This window comes from Sprattus sprattus (genome assembly GCF_963457725.1).
Source record: "Sprattus sprattus genome assembly, chromosome: 2".
NCBI lineage: Eukaryota > Metazoa > Chordata > Actinopteri > Clupeiformes > Clupeidae > Sprattus > Sprattus sprattus.
Genome location: NC_137921.1, coordinates 43,049,665 through 43,074,216, shown reverse-complemented (window position 1 = coordinate 43,074,216; position 24,552 = coordinate 43,049,665). Strand labels below are relative to the sequence as shown.

Genomic DNA, 24,552 nt, shown 5'->3' with positions numbered 1-24,552 from the left:
TACCTCAGCAGATGAGGTCACTGTCCCTTTGATGTTGTTCACAAAAGAGCACCGTTGCTTTGAGCTCACGCAGGGCTTACATGACTTTCCGTGAAGCTAAATTACTCTCTGTAAGTGGGGGTAATAACTCTAGTGCGCTTCGAAGCCAACCGAAAAAGGCTCCTTAAAACTCAGAAACATCAAACATAAGAACATCATTATGAGGAGTGATCAGAATGATGAATAAAATCACATCAAAGCCATGTCTCATGTGCACAGGGTGGGCGTTCACCTCCGAAATGCCATTTTTATTTACCATTGAGCAAATTTTGGCATTCATCATCGGCGCCATTGCTGCCAAAGAGATTAAACCCGCTACCCTTTGCCCGGATACACAGGTTTTCATGTGTTTTTTTGTACTTTGAAAAGGGTGGGAGTTACTTTGACAACCTTGTTTTGTTTGCATTCCACACTGTCCAAACGTCTGCCCACTGCTGTCCCAAAGAGAACCTTTCACTGTTTGATTACGGAATCTGGTCCCTAAACAACATTAATCTCATTTGCACTGATGACTATTCAACCAACACTCCCTGTAACCCAAAACGTCACTGGCTTTCAGTTCTATTCCTTGTTTGGAAAGGTTCATACAAACAGCGGTCGTAGAATTCATGGCTTGCAGATTGCACAAGAAAAATGTTGAACACATGAAAGAGTTCAACATCGGGCCCCAGTTTGGCAAAAATAGCCTTTTCCGCGTAGGAAGGTTTTCTTAAACTTTGGTGATAAATAAAAAATTCTGCAAAGGCGTGGATTTTGGATACAGGCATAGTGATATGTTCTTCTCTGACTCTGTGACAAACCACCGCTGCCCACTTCTGATGTATCTATTTCGTAAATAAATATCATGTTCCCTTAATTGGAGGAGTGGCACATTATGGCTACATATTTCTGTATTAGCAAGGAAGTAGGAGCAGACCTGTGTTGTGGGTTAAGGCAACTAATCTGTCTTGGATTATCTGTCCGGCCATATCCTAGCATTGTAAAAAATGTTTGTTTTAAAAGGTTAAACCCCTTTTAAGACTCAAGTGTCTGGGAAGAGGTTGTCTAATTTGTCTGACTTCAATTAAATTCCCAGTCAGCAGTAAACAAATGTAAATATACAATAATTACTTTTCTTGTTATTTCTATTCAAAATTGTATTGTAAATATAAAGAAAATGCTGCGCCACCACAACAGGCTGCAATGGAATGCAGAAAGAGATGGGATTTAAGTTGGTCCAGGTGTTCAAATTCATCAACATAAACAAAGCTCACAATCTTATCTTATGCCCTTCCCATTCATATACGTAGGCTAATGGTCACTGCTGCTCTTCTGTTTTACGGGTTCTCTACAGACCTGAGCCCTGTCTCTTGGATATCACAGAGAGATGCCAGTATATCCACTCGCATAGTCACCAGTAGCCTTGAATCATGCAAATTAATACATTGGTATGTCCACTCTCTCCTGAAGACCCAGTGCTCAGCTAAACAGGCTTTCACTTACCTGTTTGGTTCTGCTAGGGTCCCAGATACAGTGACAGCGTCAAATTACCTACAGTTTGATACTAGAATAATTTGAGGTAAAAAAACGAAATCTGTGTAAAGGATCATATTTCAATCTAATTAACGTTAAATACCATAGTTACCTGAGGCGAACCTAATGTGCTGCAGCAGAACACGCAAAATACCATTCTTTCTCTTCAACACATCTTATTGGGAAAAGGAGTGAAAGTACAGAGAAAGCTCAGTTTTTACGTTATTAATTATCATAGAAAATTCAGCTGACCTTTCTAGCTCACAGGTCACACACCACAGCAAATGCCAGAATGGCCACTAAAACATTTATCTTGTTCAGTCAGTCAGTATCAGTTCAGTTCAGTTCAGTCAGTATGAAGGGATGTGGCTTGAGTATTTCAAAACTATCTGACAAGCTACTCTTATGTTGTTTTGAACAAAAGAGGAAACACTACGGTTTATTCCTTGAAAAAAACGCTCCCTACCCACACTGTCCAGAACCGGTGATTGCCAGTGGTATCACCGGTGATACACGGTGGTATTGCCATCAGGTTAAGATGCAATCTCGTCTGACGCATTCAGTTTAAAAGATTGCTCCACAATGCTATTGATCTTCTCTAACCAAACCTGCCTGGCTTTGCCCTGTCAGTGCCTTTGACCACACCTTTATCTCTTTGTCAGAAGCGTCTCTTTATACCACAAAGTCTGGCACTCGTGTGCATGTAACATGTAGCCTCCTGAGACGTTTTCAGCTTACAACACAAGATTTGGCATGGTTTCTTTCACAGTGATGCAGGTTGGAATCTCATCTAAGCTACTTGAACAATGCCTTTAAAAAATAATCCAAATCTTCTGTTGTGAGTTGACTTCACAATTTGTGTAAAAGTGCTAATAGGTTTGTCCCATGTGTGTAAAGTGTTTTGGAAACTCTGTTGAAACCAGGTTGGCTTGATTTTCAGGCTCCTCTCTCCCCCTCTCTTTCTACAGGCGCTTCCACGTCCCCACCTCAGCTGCTCCTGGTCTACTTGCCCTGTGAGCGTACCACTACAGTCCTTTCACAAACGCACCTGAACATTACCCAACCCACACCACAGCGGCTCAGCACTCCAACATAATGTGACTTTGCCATTGGCAACATTGCATGAGAGATTCAAAGACTTTATGTGGAAAATCTAGATAATCCTGGACCTAAAACATATTCTGTCAGTTAATATGCATTGTAAGTGTTTAGAAAAGAGTAGGTATAAATCATTTATGTTATTACCTCCTTTTATTTTATATAAATATATGTAAAAAAATAAGTAGCACTGATGTATGTAGGTCGATTGTAAGTGTGTCAATGTCATTTGATTTTGTGTTTTCCTCATATAAAAACAAATGTTTGGTCCTCTATATATTTTTTTATGATGGCTACAACTTCCCACGTGAATCTCTGTGTCAGTTTTTGCTTTTAGCTTTACAGGTAAATGTCATAAGTTATTTTTTAACACCACACATTTTTCAGTGAACAGTGTCTTTTTTTAGTAATTCTGGAAAAGAAAATCTTTAATTCATCCCTAATTTATTGTGACGTACTAAGAGTGGAATGTATGTTTTCGCACAAAGTTGATTAAATGACGTTAAGCTACAGTGCAGTTCATAAGAAGGCCCTGGTAGTCTGTTTTGGGGTTATGGGAGAATTATTGTAAAGGGTCAGTCAATTATTGAGAAAGGGTCAGTTTTCTGTCTGAAATCCAATGACCGGCTGAGCATGAAGTGAGAGACTCTTTCTTATTTTCTCCAGTGGAGTCAGAGCTCCTGGCATGATGACAGTGTTGATTGTCTTTGAGAAATGCTGAGGAGGATGTTATCTCATGAGTTCTTGGCTCATGTGTGGATGGAGAGGGACATCAGACTTGATCAGGGCCCTGCTTTTTCTGTGTCTTACACCATTGAAGATAGAGGAAATCAGTTCTGCTCCTCTGGTTTTCGTTATAAATGGGGAGGCTCATGTGTTGTACGTTGTTTCTGGTGTAAACACTGTTTCTATGCTGGCAAAGGTTCAGCCATGTTGCGGTGTTTCATTGTGGCAGGCCACTTGTGGCCTATTTGTATCTTAGCATATAATACTCTGTAAATATTGTACTTGGTGTTGTGTATACAAATGTATGTACCTGTCATGAATAAAATCAAAATCATATCTTAGTTGTTTCGGTTATATTGTATCCGATTCACAGAGAATGCATAACAATGTGTGCTCAGTGAGCACCACCTGCTGGCTTTTTATGGACATGAGGGTTGTCCTACTGAATTTTGGCCAGAAGATGCCAGTAAACAGTAACTATAGGAATTGTACAGTGAAACTGTTCTTGGGAGGCAAGACTGCAAATTCTATAAATGACAGTTCATTTGGCAGTTCACACACACACGATTTTATAACTTTGACAGCTTACGTTTTGAATGACAAACCTCCGGCCAACAAAGTTTCGCACCCACAAACTTGCTATGTGTCTGTCTTCAACAAGGTACTCCTACAATTTCATGAATTGAATTGTGTTATTTATGATTCCATGTTTCATGTGAACATCACATCAGTTATCTTTGCTGTACTACACATTAGTAGGTATGAAAAGATTGACAATTCATTAGCAAACCATCCCCTCTGAAGATGTTGCAATTAATTTCAAACAAGCACATTATCTCTCGACAGCTTGAGCAGAAACACACAGTATACCTACTTCATCAAAGGCACAACATAACTCATGTATTTACGGACGCCCAACCCTATTTATTTGCACCAAGTGGTACATAATTAAAAAACTATGTAAAGGTAGTAATCTCTTTCACAGCTGTTGAATACATCATATTTACTCTCCTGAACTATAGAATGGAACATCACTAAGTTTATGTTTAAGTTATGTTGACATTATTTTTCACAAAATTGACAAAAAAATACTGTCCATCAACACCAGATTTGTATGCTTTATTCTGCATTTAATCAAGTTTTAGATATACTTAGAAGGAGACATATATAACTATTACAAAAGGATGGGATATATTGTAAAGAATTCCCTTAGGACCGACATTTCTTCGGGGTTGTCTGTTGTCAGATTAACGCATTTGAGAGACTTGAAAAATTCAAGCCTTTTCATCTGTTCAATCCAATGGATTCAGGAGATTAACAGAACTGAAAACTCGGTCATGGTGGAATGTCCGTACTCTTAAAGAGTATTTGAAAGATTACACACCCCAAGTTGACTTAAACACTATCCTGCATTTGTGTTATGGCAAACACCACGATCAGGTTTAATCAAATCAAAGCCGAGGATCGGGGGGTTGGGGGCATCCGAGCTCATATAAAATCTGAGCGCAGATAAAAACACTCATTGTTACAGTTCAGTTATGCGTCCAGGTGTTTGGTGAGTCTGCGGATTTTCTCTTTCTTGTTCCTGTTCCCGTGTTTCTTCCAGGGCTTCCCCACCTGCTGCTCCGCCCCGGAGGTGCCCAGGCCCTGGGGCCCGCTACCAGGCTTATAGCCCATCACCATCTGCACCCCCTTGGTCAGCGCTCGCACGTTCTCCTGGAAAAACAACAAGGAGTTACATCATCCCGGTTGCCTGACTTGAAACCAAAAAAACTTTCATGGCATAACATAAAATACCCTCTTGGCACCATTTAAAGCAAATCTGCATCAGTTCTTCAGACCAGTGTTAAAAATTCATGAATCACACCTCTATGTTTTGTTATTTGACCTAAGTGACTGAGGCCATCTGGTGGCTGAATGTTAACACCGTCTGACACCATCAAAATATATATATATATTTTTTTAGGGCTGTCAGCGTTAACGCGTTAATCTATGAGATTAATGTGACCGCGATTAACGCGTTAAGATATTTTAACGCCGTTAACGCAACTTTGTTTACTTCCGGTGTGCGGAATTAATCACCATAATACAGATAGCGCCGCAACAGCTAACTCCCGATTGTACAATCAACACTTTGTATTTTCCTGCACCACTATCCATGGAGATGTTGATTTTGTGTTCAGAGCCTACACTGTATGAATATATACTCATTTTTAAGAATCAAGATTTAACACAGCAAAACTGACACCTAGCTGGCTCCATGCACCATCAAATTACCTTTAAAAAGAGCCCAGATTTAAGAAATTTTAACTTACATGAGAGAAACCAGAGCATTAAGCATTACATGTATATCGCTGGATTCAAATATACTGGCGGCGGCAGTCTTTATTTAAAATTCGCCGTGCATATGTAAACTATAGCGTTTTTGCCGGTTTTCAGGGTCAAACACTAATAATTTAATTGCGATTAATCTAGATTAATGAATTTCAAAATGTGAGATTAATTAGTTATTTTTTTTAATCTATTGACAGCCCTAATTTTTTTACATTCTTTGTCCTCACCAACATTAATGCACACTGCAGGAGTTCAGTGAAATTCAGAACCTGGCCATACCTGATGGAAGAAGTGTTTGTCCACAGTGTTCTCTATCCTTGTCACTCTGGACCGTTTGTTTCCTGTGCTGCCGGAGGCCTGGTCTGGTTCCAGAGGCTTCTCCTCAAACTTTCTGTGCTGGGGCTGGAAGTCCTTGGGGCGGATGTAAGGGGGAGGGTGACAGTACAGGAGCTTTCCCTGGTGATGTGAAATAAAAGACAGACAGAAAAAAAAAGTCCAATTTCTATTAACAGACTGCCAGAGTAAAGTATGAGAGCTAACAAAAGGAGGAAGATGTTATGAACACCTCTACCTCATTCATAGCCTAACATGCTGCTAGCCTACATATTCATATCGTCTAAAGTCTAACTCTAAACTGTTAGGTGAAAAGCTCCATTTGCCTCAGATTGGCTGGCATGTGTTGAGTATGGGTCTGTGTTGAGTATGCAAGGGTCTGTGTTGAGTAAGGGTCTGTGTTGAGCATGCAAGGGTCTGTGACGAGTATGCAAGGGTCTGTGACGAGTATGCAAGGATCTGTGTTGAGTAAGGGTCTGAGTTGAGCATGCAAGGGTCTGTGACGAGTGAGGGACTGAGTTGAGCATGCAAGGGTCTGTGTTGCGTATGCAAGGGTCAGTGACAAGTATGCAAGGGTCTGTGACGAGTGAGGGACTGTGTTGACTGAGTTAAGCATGCAAGGGTCTGTGTTGAGTATACAAGGGTCTGTGTTGAGTATGCAAGGGTCTGTGTTGCGTATGCAAGGGTCAGTGACAAGTATGCAAGGGTCTGTGACGAGTGAGGGACTGTGTTGACTGAGTTAAGCATGCAAGGGTCTGTGTTGAGTATACAAGGGTCTGTGTTGAGTATGCAAGGGTCTGTGACGAGTATGCAAGGGTCTGTGACGAGTATGCAAGGGTCTGTGACGAGTATGCAAGGGTCTGTGACGAGTATGCAAGGGTCTGTGACGAGTATGCAAGGGTCTGTGACGAGTATGCAAGGGTCTGTGACGAGTATGCAAGGGTCTGTGACGAGTATGCAAGGGTCTGTGACGAGTATGCAAGGGTCTGTGACGAGTATGCAAGGGTCTGTGACGAGTATGCAAGGGTCTGTGACGAGTATGCAAGGGTCTGTGACGAGTATGCAAGGGTCTGTGACGAGTATGCAAGGGTCTGTGACGAGTATGCAAGGGTCTGTGACGAGTATGCAAGGGTCTGTGACGAGTATGCAAGGGTCTGTGACGAGTATGCAAGGGTCTGTGACGAGTATGCAAGGGTCTGTGACGAGTATGCAAGGGTCTGTGACGAGTATGCAAGGGTCTGTGACGAGTATGCAAGGGTCTGTGACGAGTATGCAAGGGTCTGTGACGAGTATGCAAGGGTCTGTGACGAGTATGCAAGGGTCTGTGACGAGTATGCAAGGGTCTGTGACGAGTATGCAAGGGTCTGTGACGAGTATGCAAGGGTCTGTGTTGAGTATGCAATGGTCTGTGACGAGTATGCAAGGGTCTGTGACGAGTATGCAAGGGTCTGTGTTGAGTAAGGGTCTGAGTTGAGTATGCAAGGGTTTGTGACGAGTAAGGGTCTGTGACGAGTATGCTAGGGTCTGTGTTGAGTAAGGGTCTGAGTTGAGTATGCAAGACTCTGTGTTGAGTATGCAAGGGTCTGTGACGAGTATGCAAGGGTCTGTGTTGAATATGGAAGGTTCTATGACGAGTCAGAGTCTGTATTGAGTATGCAAGGGTCTGTGTTGAGTATGCAAGGGTTTGTGACGAGTAAGGGTCTGTGACGAGTATGCTAGGGTCTGTGACGAGTGTGCAAGGGTCTGTGTTGAGTAAGGGTCTGAGTTGAGTATGCAAGACTCTGTGTTGAGTATGCAACAGTCTTTGTTGAGTATGCAAGGGTCTGTGACGAGTATGCAAGGGTTCTGTGTTGAGTGTACAAGGTTCTGTGACGAGTCAGGGTCTGTGACGAGTATGCAAGGGTCTGTGACATGTAAGGGTCTGTGTTGAGTATGCAAGGTTCTGTACCTACCACACATGTGCGGGAGAACAGGAAGGAAACTTACACTGACATAGTCCTTAAGGATGTAGCGGGCTGAACGTGGCTGGTCAGGCATGCCATGGGTGGTCATGAAGCCTCTCATGTCTGTATAGGGCACATATCCACCACAGCACGAATTAGAAACATCCATCACAGCACAAATGAATGAAGGCTCTGGATCTGCTAGTTTGTTAACATGTGACTCAGTGAACGTCAGACTGTGAACCCCTGCTCTGGCAAAATCAATGTAAATATGTAAACTTCAACTGCAATTTCCTTATTTTAACTTATTTTAATTTAGTAGCTTTTTGTCATACAGTATTTGCACATTACTGTCTGAGGTGAAAGTGCCCATGGATGACCATAGAACTCACATCCATAAGCTGAGAGCATCTCCTCGGATGTGGGGGGGCGGTCAGGGTCCTCGTCCTCTCGGGGACGAATGATGTTGATGCCATAGGTGCCCTCCAACACTGCCCGAGGAATAGTCTGACACACTTGAGCCTGTTAAGGACTTTCCACTGCAAAAACCTTGAGTGATCGTTTGCTATGTAGATCCAACATAGAGGCCATTAGGGGTGTGCAGAAGGGCTACTATCTGTATCTGTCTGATAATAACATACATCTGTATCTGTATTCAGTATAGAAATGGAGACTTAACATATGACAGTAATATGAAGGTAAATAAACTGTACATTTTAGTGTTGTATTTGATTGGATTCGGTCACTGTGCTGAGGCAATATGTGAGTTTAAGGCTCAAATGGTGTACCTAGGCAGTTCGACTAGCTTCTGTTCTGTTTTATTTGACAACATGGTAACAATGTAGGCTTCATAGAACACTTGGGAAGATGATAGCCTAGATTAAGTCGTAAGCATTTTCTAAAGCATTATTGTTTTTAAAGTCATTATCTGTGCGTTTACGAAAAATGTATTCAGCTTCAGGCACACTCCTGAAGGCCATATAGTAAACCTTTTAAAGCTGGGCAACATGTGTCTGGAGCATGTATATGCCTGTGTGACCCTTACCAAAACATCTACAAAGCAAGTCCTCAAACTTTCCCTGCAAACTTGACCCATCCTTGCCCTGGAAATCTATATTTCTACACTATCTATTCAACACCAATGCAACACTGTTAGACAGATACATATACTGCCCACATTAGCACAATGATGTTCAAAGTAATAACTTTACGTGACTACTCTGCACAGGCCTCGAGTATATGGCCAACATCTCTCAGCTCTGAGATGAGCTTAGTCATTGAGCGGTGGAAAGGATATTAAGGAGCTGGCGGGGACGTGATCCCGCAGCTGATCGATGGGGAGGATGCCATTACAGATCATCTCCGCCTTGGTTGAGACGAACGAGGGCATGACCAGGCCGGGGCAGTCACACAGGCACAGGTCTGCCTCCACATACAGAGTCTGGAAAACAAGGACAAAATGCGTCAACTGTGGGCTCTCACATTCACGCTTCTGAAGCTTTCATAAATCAGTTAGGGTGAAGATAATATACAGCCGCGGAAAAAATTAAGAGACCACTTCAAAATTATCAGTTTCTCTGGTTTTACTATTTATTGGTATGTGTTAAAGTAAAATGTACATTTTAGTTTTATTCTATAACCTACTGGCAACATTCCTACCAAATTTCAAAAACAAATATTGTCATTTAGATCATTTATTTGCAGAAAAATGACATGGAGCATTGCCCTGCTGGAAAAAACACTTCTCAGAGTTGGGGAACATTGTCAGAGCAAAAGGAAGCAAGTTTTTCTTCCGGGACAACGTTGTACTTTGCCTGGCTGAGGTTTGTAAAAGACCATAAGGATTGAACCAAAGCCGACTGGAGGGTCTCCTAGTTCGTCTTCTCTGATGAGTCCAATTTCACAGTAGGTGCAAGACTCTGTGGCTTGTAGGCCTCTCCAGGTCTCCGTCTAACCATCAGACGACCATGTGTTGGGCAAAGCTGAAAATTGGACTCATCAGAGAAGACGAACTAGGAGACCCTCCAGTCCGCTTTGGTTCAATCCTTATGGTCTTTTACAAACCAGCCAGGCAAAGTACAACGTTGTCCCGGAAGAAAAACTTGCTTCCTTTTGCTCTGACAATGTTCCCCAACTCTGAGAAGTGTTTTTTCCAGCAGGGCAATGCTCCATGCCACACAGCCAGGCCAGTAAAGGTGTGGATGGAGTATCACCAGATCAGGACCCTGTCATGGCCAGCCCAATTTCGAGACCTGAATCCCATAAAAAAAACTCTGAAATGTGATCAAGAGGAAGATAGATGGTCACAAGCCATGAAAAGAAGCCGAGCTGCTTGAATTCTTGCGCCAGGAGTAGCATAAAGTCACCCAACGGCAATGTGAAAGACTGGTGGAGAGCATGCCAAGACACATGAAAGTTGTGATTTTAAATCAAGGTTATTCCACCAAATATTGATTTCTGAACTCTTCCTAAGTTAAAGCATTAGTATTGTGTAGTTTAAAAATGAATATGAGCTTGTTTTCTTTGCATTATTCGAGATCTGAAGACGCTGCATCTTTTTTGCTATTTTGACCAATTGTCATTTTTCTGCAAATAAATTATCTAAATGACAATATTTGTATTTGAAATTTGGTAGGAATGTTGCCAGTAGGTTATAGAATAAAACTAAAATGTACATTTTACTTTAACACATACCAATAAATAGTAAAACCAGAGAAACTGATAATTTTGAAGTGGTCTCTTAATTTTTTCCGCGGCTGTATATGGGTTCCTAAAAACTGTCAAATATGGGACACTCCACTAAAATAAAAAATAAAAAAAATGACTTTATTCACTGCTGATAACTTTGGCTCTATTAATAACATCTTATAATGTTGATATCAACCAAGGCAGACAAAATAGGAACAGTGTGCCTTCTCATCACTTACTACACATCAATATCACAAAGAATTCCCTGAATGGCACAGAAAACACTGCAATTCCCAGAAATAAGTGAACAAAGAGAATCAAAGTCATATAAATAGCCTTCACTTTCAGTGTTTGCACTAACCCACATGCACTTCGAGTCAAGCCCAGATATTAGCCTGACAAACTGCATGAAGTCGAGGCGAAATAAAAAGGATAACACCATAAGGGCCCTATTTTGACTGTGAAAATGGCTGGCAGAAACTGCAGCCCATGCACACTATTTCACAAAAAAGGATGTGCTTCCGAGTGTGCTGTAAAGGCATTCAGATTAAATTCTGTAAAATGTGCCAGGTCATCCCCTGATGACAAGATTCATCACATCATGCAGAGAGATTTTTACTTTGGTTAAAAACCTTTATGGTCAATTATCAAGACATTTACACTTATCCAATAACTTAAATTAGTCATAAATTCCATAGTTCCAAAGTTAACAGTCTGAAAAACAGGGGCTGGACACATTTCACATTTTCAAATAATTATTCCCAGAAGGAGCCATGAATAAATATGAGTGCGCTTACCTGGAAGTGTTTGGTGTGCCCAGGTACCGCAGAGACTGAGACTTTCTTATTTCTAAGAATGGTGTTGATGGTGGAACTTTTACCCACATTAGGATAACCGACCTGTGAAAAGCATCGAGTTTTAAAAGGTCAGAAATGTGCCAAATGTGCCCTTCTTTAGTTATACAGGGAACCTTTCACCCACAAGTGTCTAGCCTTTACTGGTAAGTAGGCCCTATACACAGACTGAAACGGGTTTCACAGTCATGCAAGTGTGGAGCTGTAAGTATGCACCTGTAAACAAACCCATCCTTAACATGATACTTTGGGCTGAAGACATTCAGGCGTTCACATGCACCTATATTTTGATAGCGTTCCCTTATAGCAGGGAATGACTGCCACTAGGGCCCTTGTATTTAACCGTCAGATGAATGAAAAAGAAAACACCCACAGGACTGAGTCTCATCACTACTCATTTACACCTTCTGTTACTCTGCTACAGCTGAAAGAGGAAGAGAACCAAGGCCTGAACCACAGTCCCACTTCCACAACAGCACAACAGCACAACAGCACAACAGCACACTAATAAGTGATTACGCTCACGCTTACTAAATGGCATTATTTGCATGGTCATGTTTGTACAATGGTGACAAAGCAGAATGTTTGAATAAAACAGGTATAATAATTTAAAGGGGTAAAACAAGTTTTAATAATTAAATGAATGTTAATGTGTGTAATATTAACTGTGACTGTCTAAAGAATTTATGAATATAGCCAGTAATTGAGGGTTAGACTTACCAATCCCACTGTGACCTGACCTTCTTTATATGTGGGACCAGAATGAGCAGACTTAAACATGTTCAGCAGCTCATCTTTGTGCAGCAGGCGGCTGGAGTTGCGGAGCTTGAGGTCACTCTGTGGTGGTCTGTTTTTTGCGCTCTGCTTGTCGTCATCTTCCTCTTCCTCAGAGCAGGTGTGCCAGTCTTCTTCTTCTGTACAGTCCTCTGACAGCGGGCCACTTTGTTGATCTGAGTCAGATACCCCACTCTCCTCCTCATCCTTCTGCCCTTCTCTCTCCTCCTCATCCTTCTGCCCTTCTCTCTCCTCCTCATCCTTCTGCCCTTCTCTCTCCTTTCTTTTTTGGCCAAAGTGACCCACTGGCAAGTGTGGCTCTTCTTCCTCCTCTTCGTCTTCTGAAGCGGTCATATCCTCATCTTCCTCCAACGGTTCACCCTGTAATAAACCCCCCCAAAATGCAAAGATGACAATTTGACCAGGGTTTTGTAATTAAGCCAGCTCTTCCACACTGCAACACTTTGAAACATTGCTAAGATTATAAGCATTATTACGGTCAACTTAACAATACTTTTATCACGTACTGTTATTACTACCTAGGTAAAATGAATATTGTATATACAGAGGAAGTTCCAAAACTTTCACTGTTTTTCCATTTCCCTTTCTGAAACAGTAGGACTAATTCGCAATGACTCTCTCCTAGACCTAGACAATATAAGAATGTTTCCAGTGATTGCTAGATTGTGTGGCTTTGTAAACAGACATCAAACCCTCACAGACATTTAAGGAACATGTTTTCCAAAAACCTCATTACCTTCTCTTCCGCCTCCAGCCTTAGTCCCTCTGCGATGGCAGACCAGAACACCGCTCTGACACCCTCCTTCTCGAAGTGCCGGGCCCAGACACGACGCTGCTCACGCGTCAACAAGTCTGCTTTGTTTAACAGCAGCATGTTCACCTTGTGCTTCGATACCTCTTTCACATATCTCTCCTGTACAACACACAAACGCACAGAAACATGACTATCTAAAAGACTGCAGTATTTGCATGTTCCCATGAAATACAAAACAGGCTGACCACTCACCAGATCTGGGCAACGAAACAGCAAAGGGTTCCTGGCATCCACAATCTGAACCACGACATCACTAAAAAGGAAACATTATGCTTTCACAATACAACTTTACTAAGTCAAATACAGTAGTTTACAATTATAATCGTCACAGTTTGCTATGGTTCAGAATCAAGTGAGGTTAGCCAACCTCCTCTCTATGACTCTCCACAGCTGCCTCCAGAAATCCAGATTCCTCTCGAACGGCGTGAGAATCAACTTCTGCTCCTCCTCAAGCCTATCAAAACACACGAAACAAAGCATAGAATTCTACTAACCAAAGTTCATAGAACATCCGGTGACAGGACTCAATTACTGTATGTCACAGGAAAAACCTTCCGTGCAGGCGGAAACATTACTGTGGATATCATACTCACGATGCCAGTTCTCGCCTCCACCGCAAAAAACTGTCTCGTTCAGATTGTTGCAAAACCTCTGGGCTCGTGTTTTCATCCCACTCTGGCCTGATACAAACACATATACAAATGTCAAGCAATGCGAACTCTATCGAAGAACATAAATTACTAACAGGTAGGCCTATAAGGAGAACTAGAGTCCCTAGCTGTTAACACTCGGACCTCAGGTCACGTTCATTCTGTCCACGTGCAAGACAGTTACCTGCGAGGAATGCGTAGCAATTGTTTATTTTCTTCATGTAGTTTCTTAATTCGTCTTGCTTCCTCGGGAGTTAAAAGGGCAGCCCTTGCCTCGGCTGGAACGAACTTGATGTTAAGCTTCTCTGAAATAAGCAAAATGCACAATATCAACACATGTCACAGACTCGCTAGAGAAATGTAGTCAATTTAGTAGTTTCCCCTACCTGCCACAAATTCTGTCCCTGCTAATTCAGCAGTAGCCAGAAAATCATCAAGAGAACTCTGCTCCGTCACGGACTGTAGGTTCAGGCGACCCCAGTCATAGCCATCGTTAAGCTCAGTGGTGTGGAGCTATACATTTGAGGGGAAAAACCATGCGTTTTCCATGATGAGGTCAAAACATCAAAAGTAACGTTAAGGGCATGTAGCTAACAGAAGTGTCGGTGTTGACATACCCAAGTATCATTCCTTCTGTATCCGCGGCCAGCTTGCAATCTCTCTTTTATTAAGGCTTTTCCCAGTCCAGCACCTCCTGCCTTCTTCTTCCCCATAGCGATTTAACCTTCAGTACATGAAAATAAACCGAAAAGTATTATCGAAATATCAGGCATGAGATTTCACCCATGTGTTGATTATGGCGAGGGAAGGAAGTGGCGTCAAAACAGAATAAACCATCACATGACTCTTTTTTCAAATACATTAAAATACATACAAAGAATATATTTTGAAGACTTTAAACTTGTAATAAATTGTTGTTTATATATATTTGTATAAAGTTATAGAGTTCTAAAGCATGCACAGTCCTAAATAAAGTGGTGATAGAAGCAGTTTAAATGGTATATTCCGCCAAGCTACGGTTCTACATTGAAAATGTCCCTCGAAAACACAAGCTCTACATAATTCATTCCTAGTAAATAAATGCATCTATCACCAACAAATGTTCTTTTTATTGGTTGTTTTATAAAGACAACAATAAATATTAACTAGTCAAAGAAAAAAAGAATATGATACTCAATTCAACTATGAATAATACAGTAGAATTTCAGTCGAAATAACAATTTTGACACACTAGGTTTTTATTATTGATTCTTGGTGCAAAACTATACATTTAACCCTCTTTCAAAGAATATTTAATACTGTTTTAATCATCATCACGAATCAGGAATGTAAATTCTATTGGAGGACTAAATCCAGTCATGAACCTTGGACGCAAGCTGTTCCTATTTTACTCGCTAAGTGGCAACATTAAACCGTTTTTAAATTCCCGGATGATCGAAGGTATAGCCTACATTTGGAAAATTACCAACATTCCAACAATATAAAAAACTCTTTCTCATAGTAAAAGTTGTTTACATCCTTGTACATATTTACTTGTGGTGCTTTGGAGCCATGATTGATCAAATTAAGCAACCGCCTAGGCAAAGAGGTTTTTACTGAATTTGTAGACGTCTATTTTGGGTGTATTAGGCTATGTTGACTAGTAGACTATACAATCGCTATTTCTGTTTATCCACAAATGTATTTAGAATTGGCCAGTTCAACAAAACTCACAAAGCCGTGATACGCAACCGAAAATGAATTGTCTGTAATAGAATTACAACGCTTCAAAAAGTGGCCCTTATACAATAATGTTTGAAAATACCTCTGGCATGTGTTCAAATATGTCCACATGCAAATTGTAAATGTGCCGACAATCTGACTGGACCTTCACCAAGTGGTGCATTCCAGGCGTACCATGCGTATTGTGTTCCCCTTTATGAAAGCGAAATGGTTCAGTCCAGTACATATTAGTGGCTGACATCCTCCAACGTTGTACAATCACTTTGGTTCTTGCGCGGTCAAATCATGGGGATGAAAACTGGAAGGTAGGGGAGCCTCGTAAGAAAGTGATTTTGACTCATCGCATCAGTGGAGTTACTTGAATTCTCGTAACTTTTAAATGACAGAAGATTCTTTAACCTCAACATTTAGAAGTAATACATTACTTGTAGCTTATATAGCTTTGCATGCAAAACGATCAGATAATGCTGCCGTGGAAGAAAAACAAGTTCGATCTGATAGAGGAAGATAAACAATCGAAACAGAAGGGGTATGCAGTGAGTTTGAACTACTCTGCGCTGACCTCCTTCGCGAAGTCCTGCCCGGAGAGCGCACTGAACAGGGTCGGAAGCATGTTTAAGTCGAAAAGGAAAAAGGTGAAGATAACAAGCGAGGATCCAACGTACACAGTTCTCTATTTGGGAAATGCTACAACCATTCAGTCGAAAGGAGAAGGGTGCACGGACGTGGCCGTGAGCAAGATCTGGGGTAAGAGCGAAATGGGCAAGAATGGCACCAAAATGAAACTGACCATCAGTTCGCAGGGCATCCGGATGGTGCATGTAGATGACAAGGCAAGGCGACCTGGACATTTGTATTTACTGCATCGAATCACCTACTGTGTTGCCGACCCCCGGCTTCCAAAGATATTCGCATGGATATACCGACACGAAATGAAACACAAGGCGGTGATGCTGAGGTGCCACGCCGTGCTGGTGTCCAAACCCGAAAAGGCAAAAGCCATGGCATTGCTCTTGTACCAGACCTCTTCAACGGCCCTAGCTGAATTTAAAAGGCTTAAACGAAGGGACGATGCCAGGCATCAGCAACAGCAGCTGATAGGGGAACAAACTATTCCACTTGTGCCCTTGCGAAAGCTTCTGAATGGACAGTGTTACTATAAGCCTCCCGTGGAGCGCAGCAGGAGCGCACCCAAACTTGGGTCGATTACGGAGGACTTGATAGGGGAGGAGGAGGAGGAGAAAGCCATGCACTTTGAGTGCGAGGATATACTGGACTCAGACAATTGCAATGGCAAACAGGAATTGTCCCAGATTATCAACGACCTGGGAGAGATGTGCATCGGAAACGACCTACAGACGCTGAAATCAGACTTACGGGTTACCCGTTTGCTCTCGGGTGAGAGCACGGGCAGCGAGTCGTCAATTGAAAGCAATCAAGATCCAATCTCTGTCTGCAATGGTTTCGAGGAACGGAAAATGCAAGAGATTGGCTGAGGAAAGTTGTTCTCAACCACATTGGACTGCCACATTTGATTCATTGTGGTCTCATCGTCATCCGCCACTGTGTTGTTTGTTTCAAGGAGCCATGTATGCCTGTAGTATTGTGCCTCCTCATCCATTCGACTTGAAAGGATATGGGTTTCGTTTAGGATTTCGCTTTGTCGATTGTGGACTCCACAGAAACCCAACACAATGACTTTTAGGTTTTGTGAATGAGGCTATCTGATCACCACACACACTGCATCCCTGGTCCATGTATGAGTAAGATAATAGTCAAGATGTTATGGACAGTGGTTGTGCAAAATGGAGACGGCCTACAAAAATGACAACTGTTACAAAGGTTGCATTTTATGTAGGGATCCATCTGATATAGCACTACTTTTCATTTCTGATTTGTGAATTTGCACCATGTCTTTAAAATCCTGACTTCACAGATGCGCATTAAGGTGCTTATGCACCAAGCTTATCCCCTCAGCTAGTCTATGATTTAGAGGGGTTTATGTGAGCTTGTTTACCTAACCTGTTTCCCTGAGGAAATGCTATTTGAAAGAAAAGAAATAATTGTCCTGAATGGTGTAATGCATCCTTTTAGAACACTACTCAACCAGTACCATCTTCTATTTTCTCCTCATCAGGACATTCCATTTCTTTCTTTTTTTCCCAAATATTTTTTGCACTGTTGTGGAATTCAACTGACTTTTATGAGTTACATTATTTTGTACATAATATTGTGTTCTCTAAATGTTCTCATAAACATACATGTCATTATCTTTGCTGTGCAAAAGACTAAAATCCTGATGTATTAAGATGTACATATAGTTAACACATAAATAATATAATCGTTTTTTTAAGGAAGGAAACATGATTTGTTTCTGTGAACGAAAAAAACTACCAATAAAAACCAAGGAAATATATGTCTTCAGCAGTCATGCATTGTTATTGGACGGCATTTATTATTGGATGCCTGGATAGTATACGTCATGGGAGTATCACAGCAGGACAGTTTGTTACTATTGATCACTTCACATATTGCACTGTGAACAGTGATGCTGGCGGTGACACCGTATTAAGTGAGTTACGTGCAGTAAGTGGGTTATATATGAGTGATTTTCACAACACCACCCTCTGATGGGATTATAACACAATGCTTTTTCTGTGGAGTCGCTCATCACACTTTGATACACAGTAGACAGTTTTGTGCGTGTGTGTGTGTGTGTGTGTGAGTGCACATGTGTGTGTTTGTGGTGGGGGTGGGGGGAATTGAGAGTTCGGGTTTGTTATGGTTACTGTGGGATGGAAATAACTTTACTACTCTCTGATCTCAACACAACTCTAATGATTTACTCTCAACAAGGTCGAGAAGGTGATTTGGGTTGTATATTCAAAGTATGGGAAATGGGAATAGTCCAAGTTTATTGTGCAAACACACATAACACCTTTCTAAACTGCATTACATAACTAATTTGTTCAGCAGGGTTATTTCTCATAGTTTATTCAAAGCATGCTGCATTTTTAAATAATGTAATTAATCACTCATTATTGGTTAGATTGTTACTGCAATGGTTCAATATGTACATACTTTGTCAACTGCAATACATTTAAAAGCGTGTATACAAACTTAAGTTGTGCACAGGTGCTAGACACATGATAAGAGTAACGTGTAATGAGTATTCTTCCAACCGATTATCATCCATAATAAGACAGGAACATCATTTGGACAGTGTGTGGATATTTCTTTCTGTTTACTCTTGTTCTTAAAAGACAGAAACTGGTACATCTGTGGTAACATATACAGTAGCATCAAGAAATATTTATGATCACTGTTTGGAGTCTGAAGCTTCAATGGTATAACAAGTGTCATATTCAACATTCCTGGAGGTTGGTGAGGGATTCATCTTTCAATCATTTTTATGACAGCATTATGAGCACTTCCCAGGGCACCATAAGGGTTAATCCGTACTTAAAACAGCACTCACATGAATTTTTATATCTCTCTGAAGCTGATTAGAAAATCACAAACCAAATGCAGCTTCTGACAGAAGCAAAGCCTAAACACAGGCAGGGTGAATCTGCTCAGCTTGATGTGCTCTTCAGACAGAAAAAGATGATTTGGATGATCTGACAGTCAGTGACTAATGACATCACTATTCACAGGGGGCCTTTTATGGAGCCTTGTGCAGAAACTATGGGGGAGATATGTGAACAATCACTTACAGCTTTCAGCAGCCCAGCAGCCATGCTGTCTGAGCTGATACCCGTGGTACAGTATGCACAACACTAGATGTGTATGTGTGTGTGTGGAACAATAATATCACGCCGCCACCACCATGGTGTCCCAAGAAGCTCTTGAGGCTGATACACACCGCACTGAGCGTATTTATTGGATGGGTAGGTGGCGGGGGCCACTGGAAAAGCCTCAGGGGAATTCTCAGTGCCGTGCCTGTCAAGAGCGTTGATGTGGACATTGGTATTCCGGGCAGAGTGGCTGTGCCCTCACAAAGCAGCAAGTGTCTCAGCCCCAGCCACACTGCTAGGGCTTTGCATCAATCCCAGCATCAACCCCCCCCCCCCACACACACACACACACACACACAAACACACACACAGCACAAGCTTTTCCCGGGAAGCCCCCGAGAAGGGAGAAAGAGAGATTATGATGAGTGCTCTTGAAGAGCATTTAATGTCTCTAGTGTCTGTTGCTGACATGCTGTTTCACTGGTCACTTGGAAGAACAGCACAGATTGCGAGTCATGCTTAGCCTCTGCATCACTGAGAGTACCAGACGTGAAGACGAGAGCGAGATCCACTTTGGAGACCCAAATTATTTGGATCTCATTAGACATGCCCTGCACTCCATCTGGCACGGGGCACATAGACACCCCGACACTCGCTGCTGAGTCTCGCATTCCACTTTCATCTCACAGCAGAGCTTTGGAAAAACGACACCACATGCAGGCGAACCATGTTGAACCAGATCCTCTCAGCCAGCCTCCCGCAAAGCACTCTGTCTGAACTGCCAGTTTCAGTGGGTGCCCTTCACAACAATCCTTCTGCAGTTAGAACCAAAGAACACAATTAGCTAGCACGATGACACAGCTTAAACCTACCAGGAGGCCCTTTTGTAGGAAAGCGGAACGTTGGCCTTGGATTTCCTTTAAAGAGAACATCAGACCTTTTATGTAGAGAGCAATCGATAGCAAATCTGTTTTTGTCTGCTGCTGCCCTGGCCTACATTTCCTGAGTGCAGAGGAAATAGACTGTGGACTGTGTATATTTAACTGGCTGTACTTCATAAAACCAATCCATTTTATTAGTCAATCTAATGAGAAAAGGTTAATGAAGCTCAAATCCCCTTCCCAGAAAGCTTAAAAGAAACCAGAAAAAGACAAAGAAATGCTTAGCCAGCAGTATCACTAATGAGGAAGCATCCCAAGGTCTGTATCAATGCAGATTTGTTTCAGACTGTGATGTGTTTCTTTCACATCATGGAAGCCAATATGTCCTTGAATAATGTATGCCTATGGTCTGGAACGTTCTGGTCTTTCAGGTGACACTCCTGTTACAAAGGCAACAAAAGCATTGGCTTGTCAAGGTGCTGAATACACCTTCATGCCCAGTCAGACAGCGGGCTCAACAAGTACAGTGGGGTTAGAGTTAGGGTGAACTTGCATAAGTGTATATGATGAACTTAAAGAAGCTGAGATACATTGAATATGTGTTTGAATAGATATTGCACCTCATCTCCCTTACAACAACTTACAACCAAGCTGTCTACACTGAAAAAAAATTCTTGTGAAATTTACAGTAAGTTACTGGCAATTAAGTTGCCAGCTAATACTTGTAGAATTACAGTAATGTGCAGCATTAGTGAATTACAATACATTACTGTAAAGTGAAAACAGTACCTTGTTGTAGTTGTGTTGCGATTTATTGACGTTAATTTACAGCTTTTAACTGAATAAATTATGTATAATACTGTTTATTATGTACAGCAACAACCTGTGAATGCTTTGCTTTACTTTATTGTAAGTTCCTATAAAAAATTGCACGCTAAAATACTGTAAAATTAATGCTAACGCTACAATTACTGTAAAATTGTCTTGATTCTCATTAAATGCTTTTCAACTAAGCTTATCCCCAAGAGTTCTCAGGCTTATCCATAATGATGACTGAGACATGGTTCAGAGTTAAACATCAACTTTTATTTCATAAAATGTAGCAAAAGAACGCCATTTGTTAAACTCAAGCCAGTGTCTGGGTTGATTCCCACAAAGCACCTTCAAAAAAAAAAAGAGGGGGGGGGGGGGGGGGGGGGGGGGGGGGTTAGTGGTGGTGACGGTTGAACAAGTAATGAAAATTCACATATGAATAATGAAGTGGACAGCCAGTCTCCAGATGGTATTTACTCACATATACACATAGGCTAGAAGCTTCAGGGTCTTACCATGCTGAACATGAATTTAAATATTAACATTGAAAATTTTCGGTTGCACTACCTAGTTCAGCCCCATGAAGAGATTTACATTGAAAATCAATGTGTTTCAATACATTGGAAGTGCATTATAGGAACATGACTGCCCATGACGTAGGGGAAGGTGTGACTGTCTTTACATGTTTAATCACATCTAGGGGACATAAACTTTCAGAAAACGTATGATTCAAGTGGTTTAACTGGCTTTCCCTAAATAACAGAGACCAATATGTAGTCGTTCTACATGATTTGCCTGGTGAATCAGTTGAGAAGCCTATACATGTTGGCCTCTATTATTTAGAGAAAGCTAATTACACCACTCAAACCACACATTTTCGGAAAGCTTATGTCCTCTAAATGTGATTAAACATGCAAAGACAGATGTTATACCTTCCTATTTGTCATGGACAGTCATGTTCCTTGAGTCATGTTCCTTACAACCTCCAATGCTGCAAGTGATAGTGTGGTAAATTAAATGGTGAAAGTCTGGAAGTCCTGTGAGAGTCCTTGTGGTCTGTCTCTGTATGTGATTTGCAAGATCGTGAACAATCAGGCACTCCACAAGTGAATGATTGGTTTGGGGTATTTTTATGTTGCTTTGTATGTCTACAAAACGCCAATATGGTGTTAAATTCATGCTGGAAAAGTTTACAAAGAAACATACCTTGTTTCAGGACGAACAGTTTAACCTGCAAAATAATAAGAGACAAATGGTCGTGTTAAAAAGGCAGTAGATAAAATTTAGAATGCTATATGTTAGAGGTGCTAGCCAATCAACCTAATGTTTCAGTTAGAATCTCGCAAAGGTTTGAGGCTCAAAATATCGTATTGTAAAGTGCCAGCTTAAAAGGCAGTGAAGTAGTTTACGCTAGCTAGCGATGGCGCTAGCTTCTAGTTGTCTTTGCTGCTAGCTAGTATGGGTAAGCCACTCACGCCTGGTATATTAAACTTTGAGCCACTGAAATGCGGACATTTTCACTAATATTGCAAATACTATAAATATTCTGTTCTCCTTGCCGTTTTGGGTCTTGCTCGTGGGAAAATGGTTGTAATTGCAACAATGTATGAGGCTGTAACGACAACCCAGGTGCAGTGCAGAAAGCCCAAAGCACTCTTTCACTCATTATCAGCAGAAGTTTAGTGCAAAATTGCATTACAAATATTTGTTCTTGAAATTCAAAACTAAAAGAAGACAACGTCACTGTATCTTTTTGAGATCCTGTGTGCAGTGTGCATTATTTTTCAGGCTGATCTACCCATTTCTACATCCAGCTCGTCCTGATATCACGTAAACTTTAAGCATAAGCTACACCTACACTTACCCCAAACAACAGTAAACATAGAAACAAACTTAAACTAAAAATGCATGGGGTGAATTAACAGGCAAAATAGTGGTTTTGATATTAATCAATTAAAGCAATACATTAGCTTACACATTCTGGTTAGGCCTACAATTCGTAATAGCCTACAAAGCCTGACAAATCAGGAAATTACGGGAAAATGTTGTGGAATTTCCATGGTCTTATTGTAAATTTGCGATTGTGCACCGTACTCTTTATGATATCCCACAATGCATTGCACATTACATTGTTTAACTGTAAAGTTCAATATACAGTAATTTCCAGTAATATTTTACTGTAAAATTACATCAATTTTTTACAGTGTAGCTAAAATCATAGAGAAGCAGTCCTTAAGGGAAATCTTACCCTGAAACAAATCTTTCAAGAGGACCTATTATGCAAATGTTCTATTAGAGTATATTTACATGCTTCAATGTTCCAAAAACACATTAATCTCATACTGTACATCTCTATTTACCCTCTGTCTGAAATGCTCTGTTAGAGCTCTTGTGTCTCACCACCTCCTGATGAGCCCAGTGTGCTCTGATTGGTCAGCAAGGTGGGCAAAAAGGATTTTGTTACGAGATGTCATCATCTTGTAACAAAGGCAAAAGGTTGGAATTCCAGCTATGCATTTCAAGAAGCTGATAAAAAAAAGTGGTTTCTGTGGGAGAGAGTGATTCCTTCTGGCGTGTACTGTGAGCTTTGCTACTTTGCAGACCATTTACATGCACAAAACTTTATATATAACACACTAAAGAAAAATTGGAAAAGCATAATAGGTTCTCTTTAAAACAGCATTTCTCACAGCACTCTATTTGTCCTCATATCCCCTGTGTGAACTGCCATTCTTTATGTAATCTGGGACTACTACAATGAATGCCACCCGAAACAAAGGGCCAGGTCACGGGTGTGGTGTGGTACATGGCACAGTAGGAGTGAGAGAGAGAGAAAGAGAAGACAAAGCCTAACCTGACACCACCTTGGATGTCTCCCCAGCTGCCTGTGAGATGAAGAGATAGAGAGAGAGAGAAAGAGAGAGAGGAAGACAGAGAGGGAGATAGAGAGAGAGAGAAATAGGCCTGTGGCGCTCCTTCACTGATCTGGGCCAGCAGCTCGTTATTTCTGACATGACAGCTCCTCTCTAAGAGAATGTACAATCATTTGCATGGCACAAGTCACTTTCATGTGGGCCCTTTTGAGGCCAAGAGTGCTTTTTCTTCTATGTCAGCAGTGTCATGTAATGTGTCTGAAACGGCAGAATCCTCAGCGAATTTGACGGTCTCTCCACTTACTTTGGACTTTGCAAAGAGAGATGTGTGTGAAAATGATAGTAAGCCAACACTTCAGATCGAACTTCAGGGGTTTCGACCTGATTGTCTGCAGTCCGTTTTGAAGGGGCATGGTGACGTTGGGAAAAGACACACACACGCTCACACTCACGCGCACACCTATCCACAAGCATACACACACACACACACACACACACACACACACACACACACACACACACATTCAAAGACTCTCCCAGAGGCCCATTTTCTTCTCCGGTGAGGTGCCCAGAGTGTTTGTGAAACACAAGCCACAGAGAGTCAGGGAGAGAGCCCGCCACTCATTGCCGGATCCAGTTTCCCAACACAAAAGGATCCCGCGAGAGTAATAGACTTCAGCCTGTTATTTCGGGCCTTCCGTTGGTGGGGAGGAAATGGAATAATAACAGGAGACCACCAG

At 41.5% G+C, this 24,552-nt stretch overlaps 2 protein-coding genes across 2 annotated transcripts; one reads left to right on the top strand and one right to left on the bottom strand.

Moving 5' to 3' along the window:
* Nucleotides 1-4,368: 4,368 nt before the first annotated feature.
* Nucleotides 4,369-14,580, bottom strand: lsg1 (large 60S subunit nuclear export GTPase 1). The gene is made up of 14 exons (XM_080832717.1): nucleotides 14,404-14,580; nucleotides 14,173-14,299; nucleotides 13,971-14,091; nucleotides 13,730-13,816; nucleotides 13,504-13,590; nucleotides 13,329-13,389; nucleotides 13,059-13,235; nucleotides 12,248-12,682; nucleotides 11,471-11,572; nucleotides 9,284-9,426; nucleotides 8,378-8,502; nucleotides 8,029-8,108; nucleotides 5,989-6,165; nucleotides 4,369-5,091 (listed from the first exon to the last, which is right to left on the bottom strand). The coding sequence occupies exons 1-14, from the start codon at nucleotides 14,497-14,499 to the stop codon at nucleotides 4,912-4,914; spliced, it is 1,998 nt and encodes a 665-aa protein (XP_080688843.1). The 5' UTR covers nucleotides 14,500-14,580; the 3' UTR covers nucleotides 4,369-4,911.
* A 1,223-nt stretch (nucleotides 14,581-15,803) lies between these two features.
* Nucleotides 15,804-17,801, top strand: fam43a (family with sequence similarity 43 member A). The gene has a single exon (XM_080833280.1). The coding sequence runs from the start codon at nucleotides 15,955-15,957 to the stop codon at nucleotides 17,002-17,004; it is 1,050 nt and encodes a 349-aa protein (XP_080689406.1). The 5' UTR covers nucleotides 15,804-15,954; the 3' UTR covers nucleotides 17,005-17,801.
* Nucleotides 17,802-24,552: the final 6,751 nt, after the last annotated feature.

What these genes read in the sequence shown, in the direction of transcription:
- lsg1 (XM_080832717.1), bottom strand. Translation starts at nt 14,499, where the DNA reads ATGGGGAAGAAGAAGGCAGGAGGTGCTGGACTGGGAAAAGCCTTAATA. An exon ending in GGCTGGAGGCGGAAGAGAAG is followed by an intron (nt 12,683 to 13,058) that starts GTAATGAGGTTT and finishes GGTTTATTACAG; the next exon opens with GGTGAACCGTTGGAGGAAGA. An exon ending in GATGCTCTCAGCTTATGGAT is followed by an intron (nt 8,109 to 8,377) that starts GTGAGTTCTATG and finishes TGCCCTATACAG; the next exon opens with ACATGAGAGGCTTCATGACC.
- fam43a (XM_080833280.1), top strand. Translation starts at nt 15,955, where the DNA reads ATGCAAAACGATCAGATAATGCTGCCGTGGAAGAAAAACAAGTTCGAT.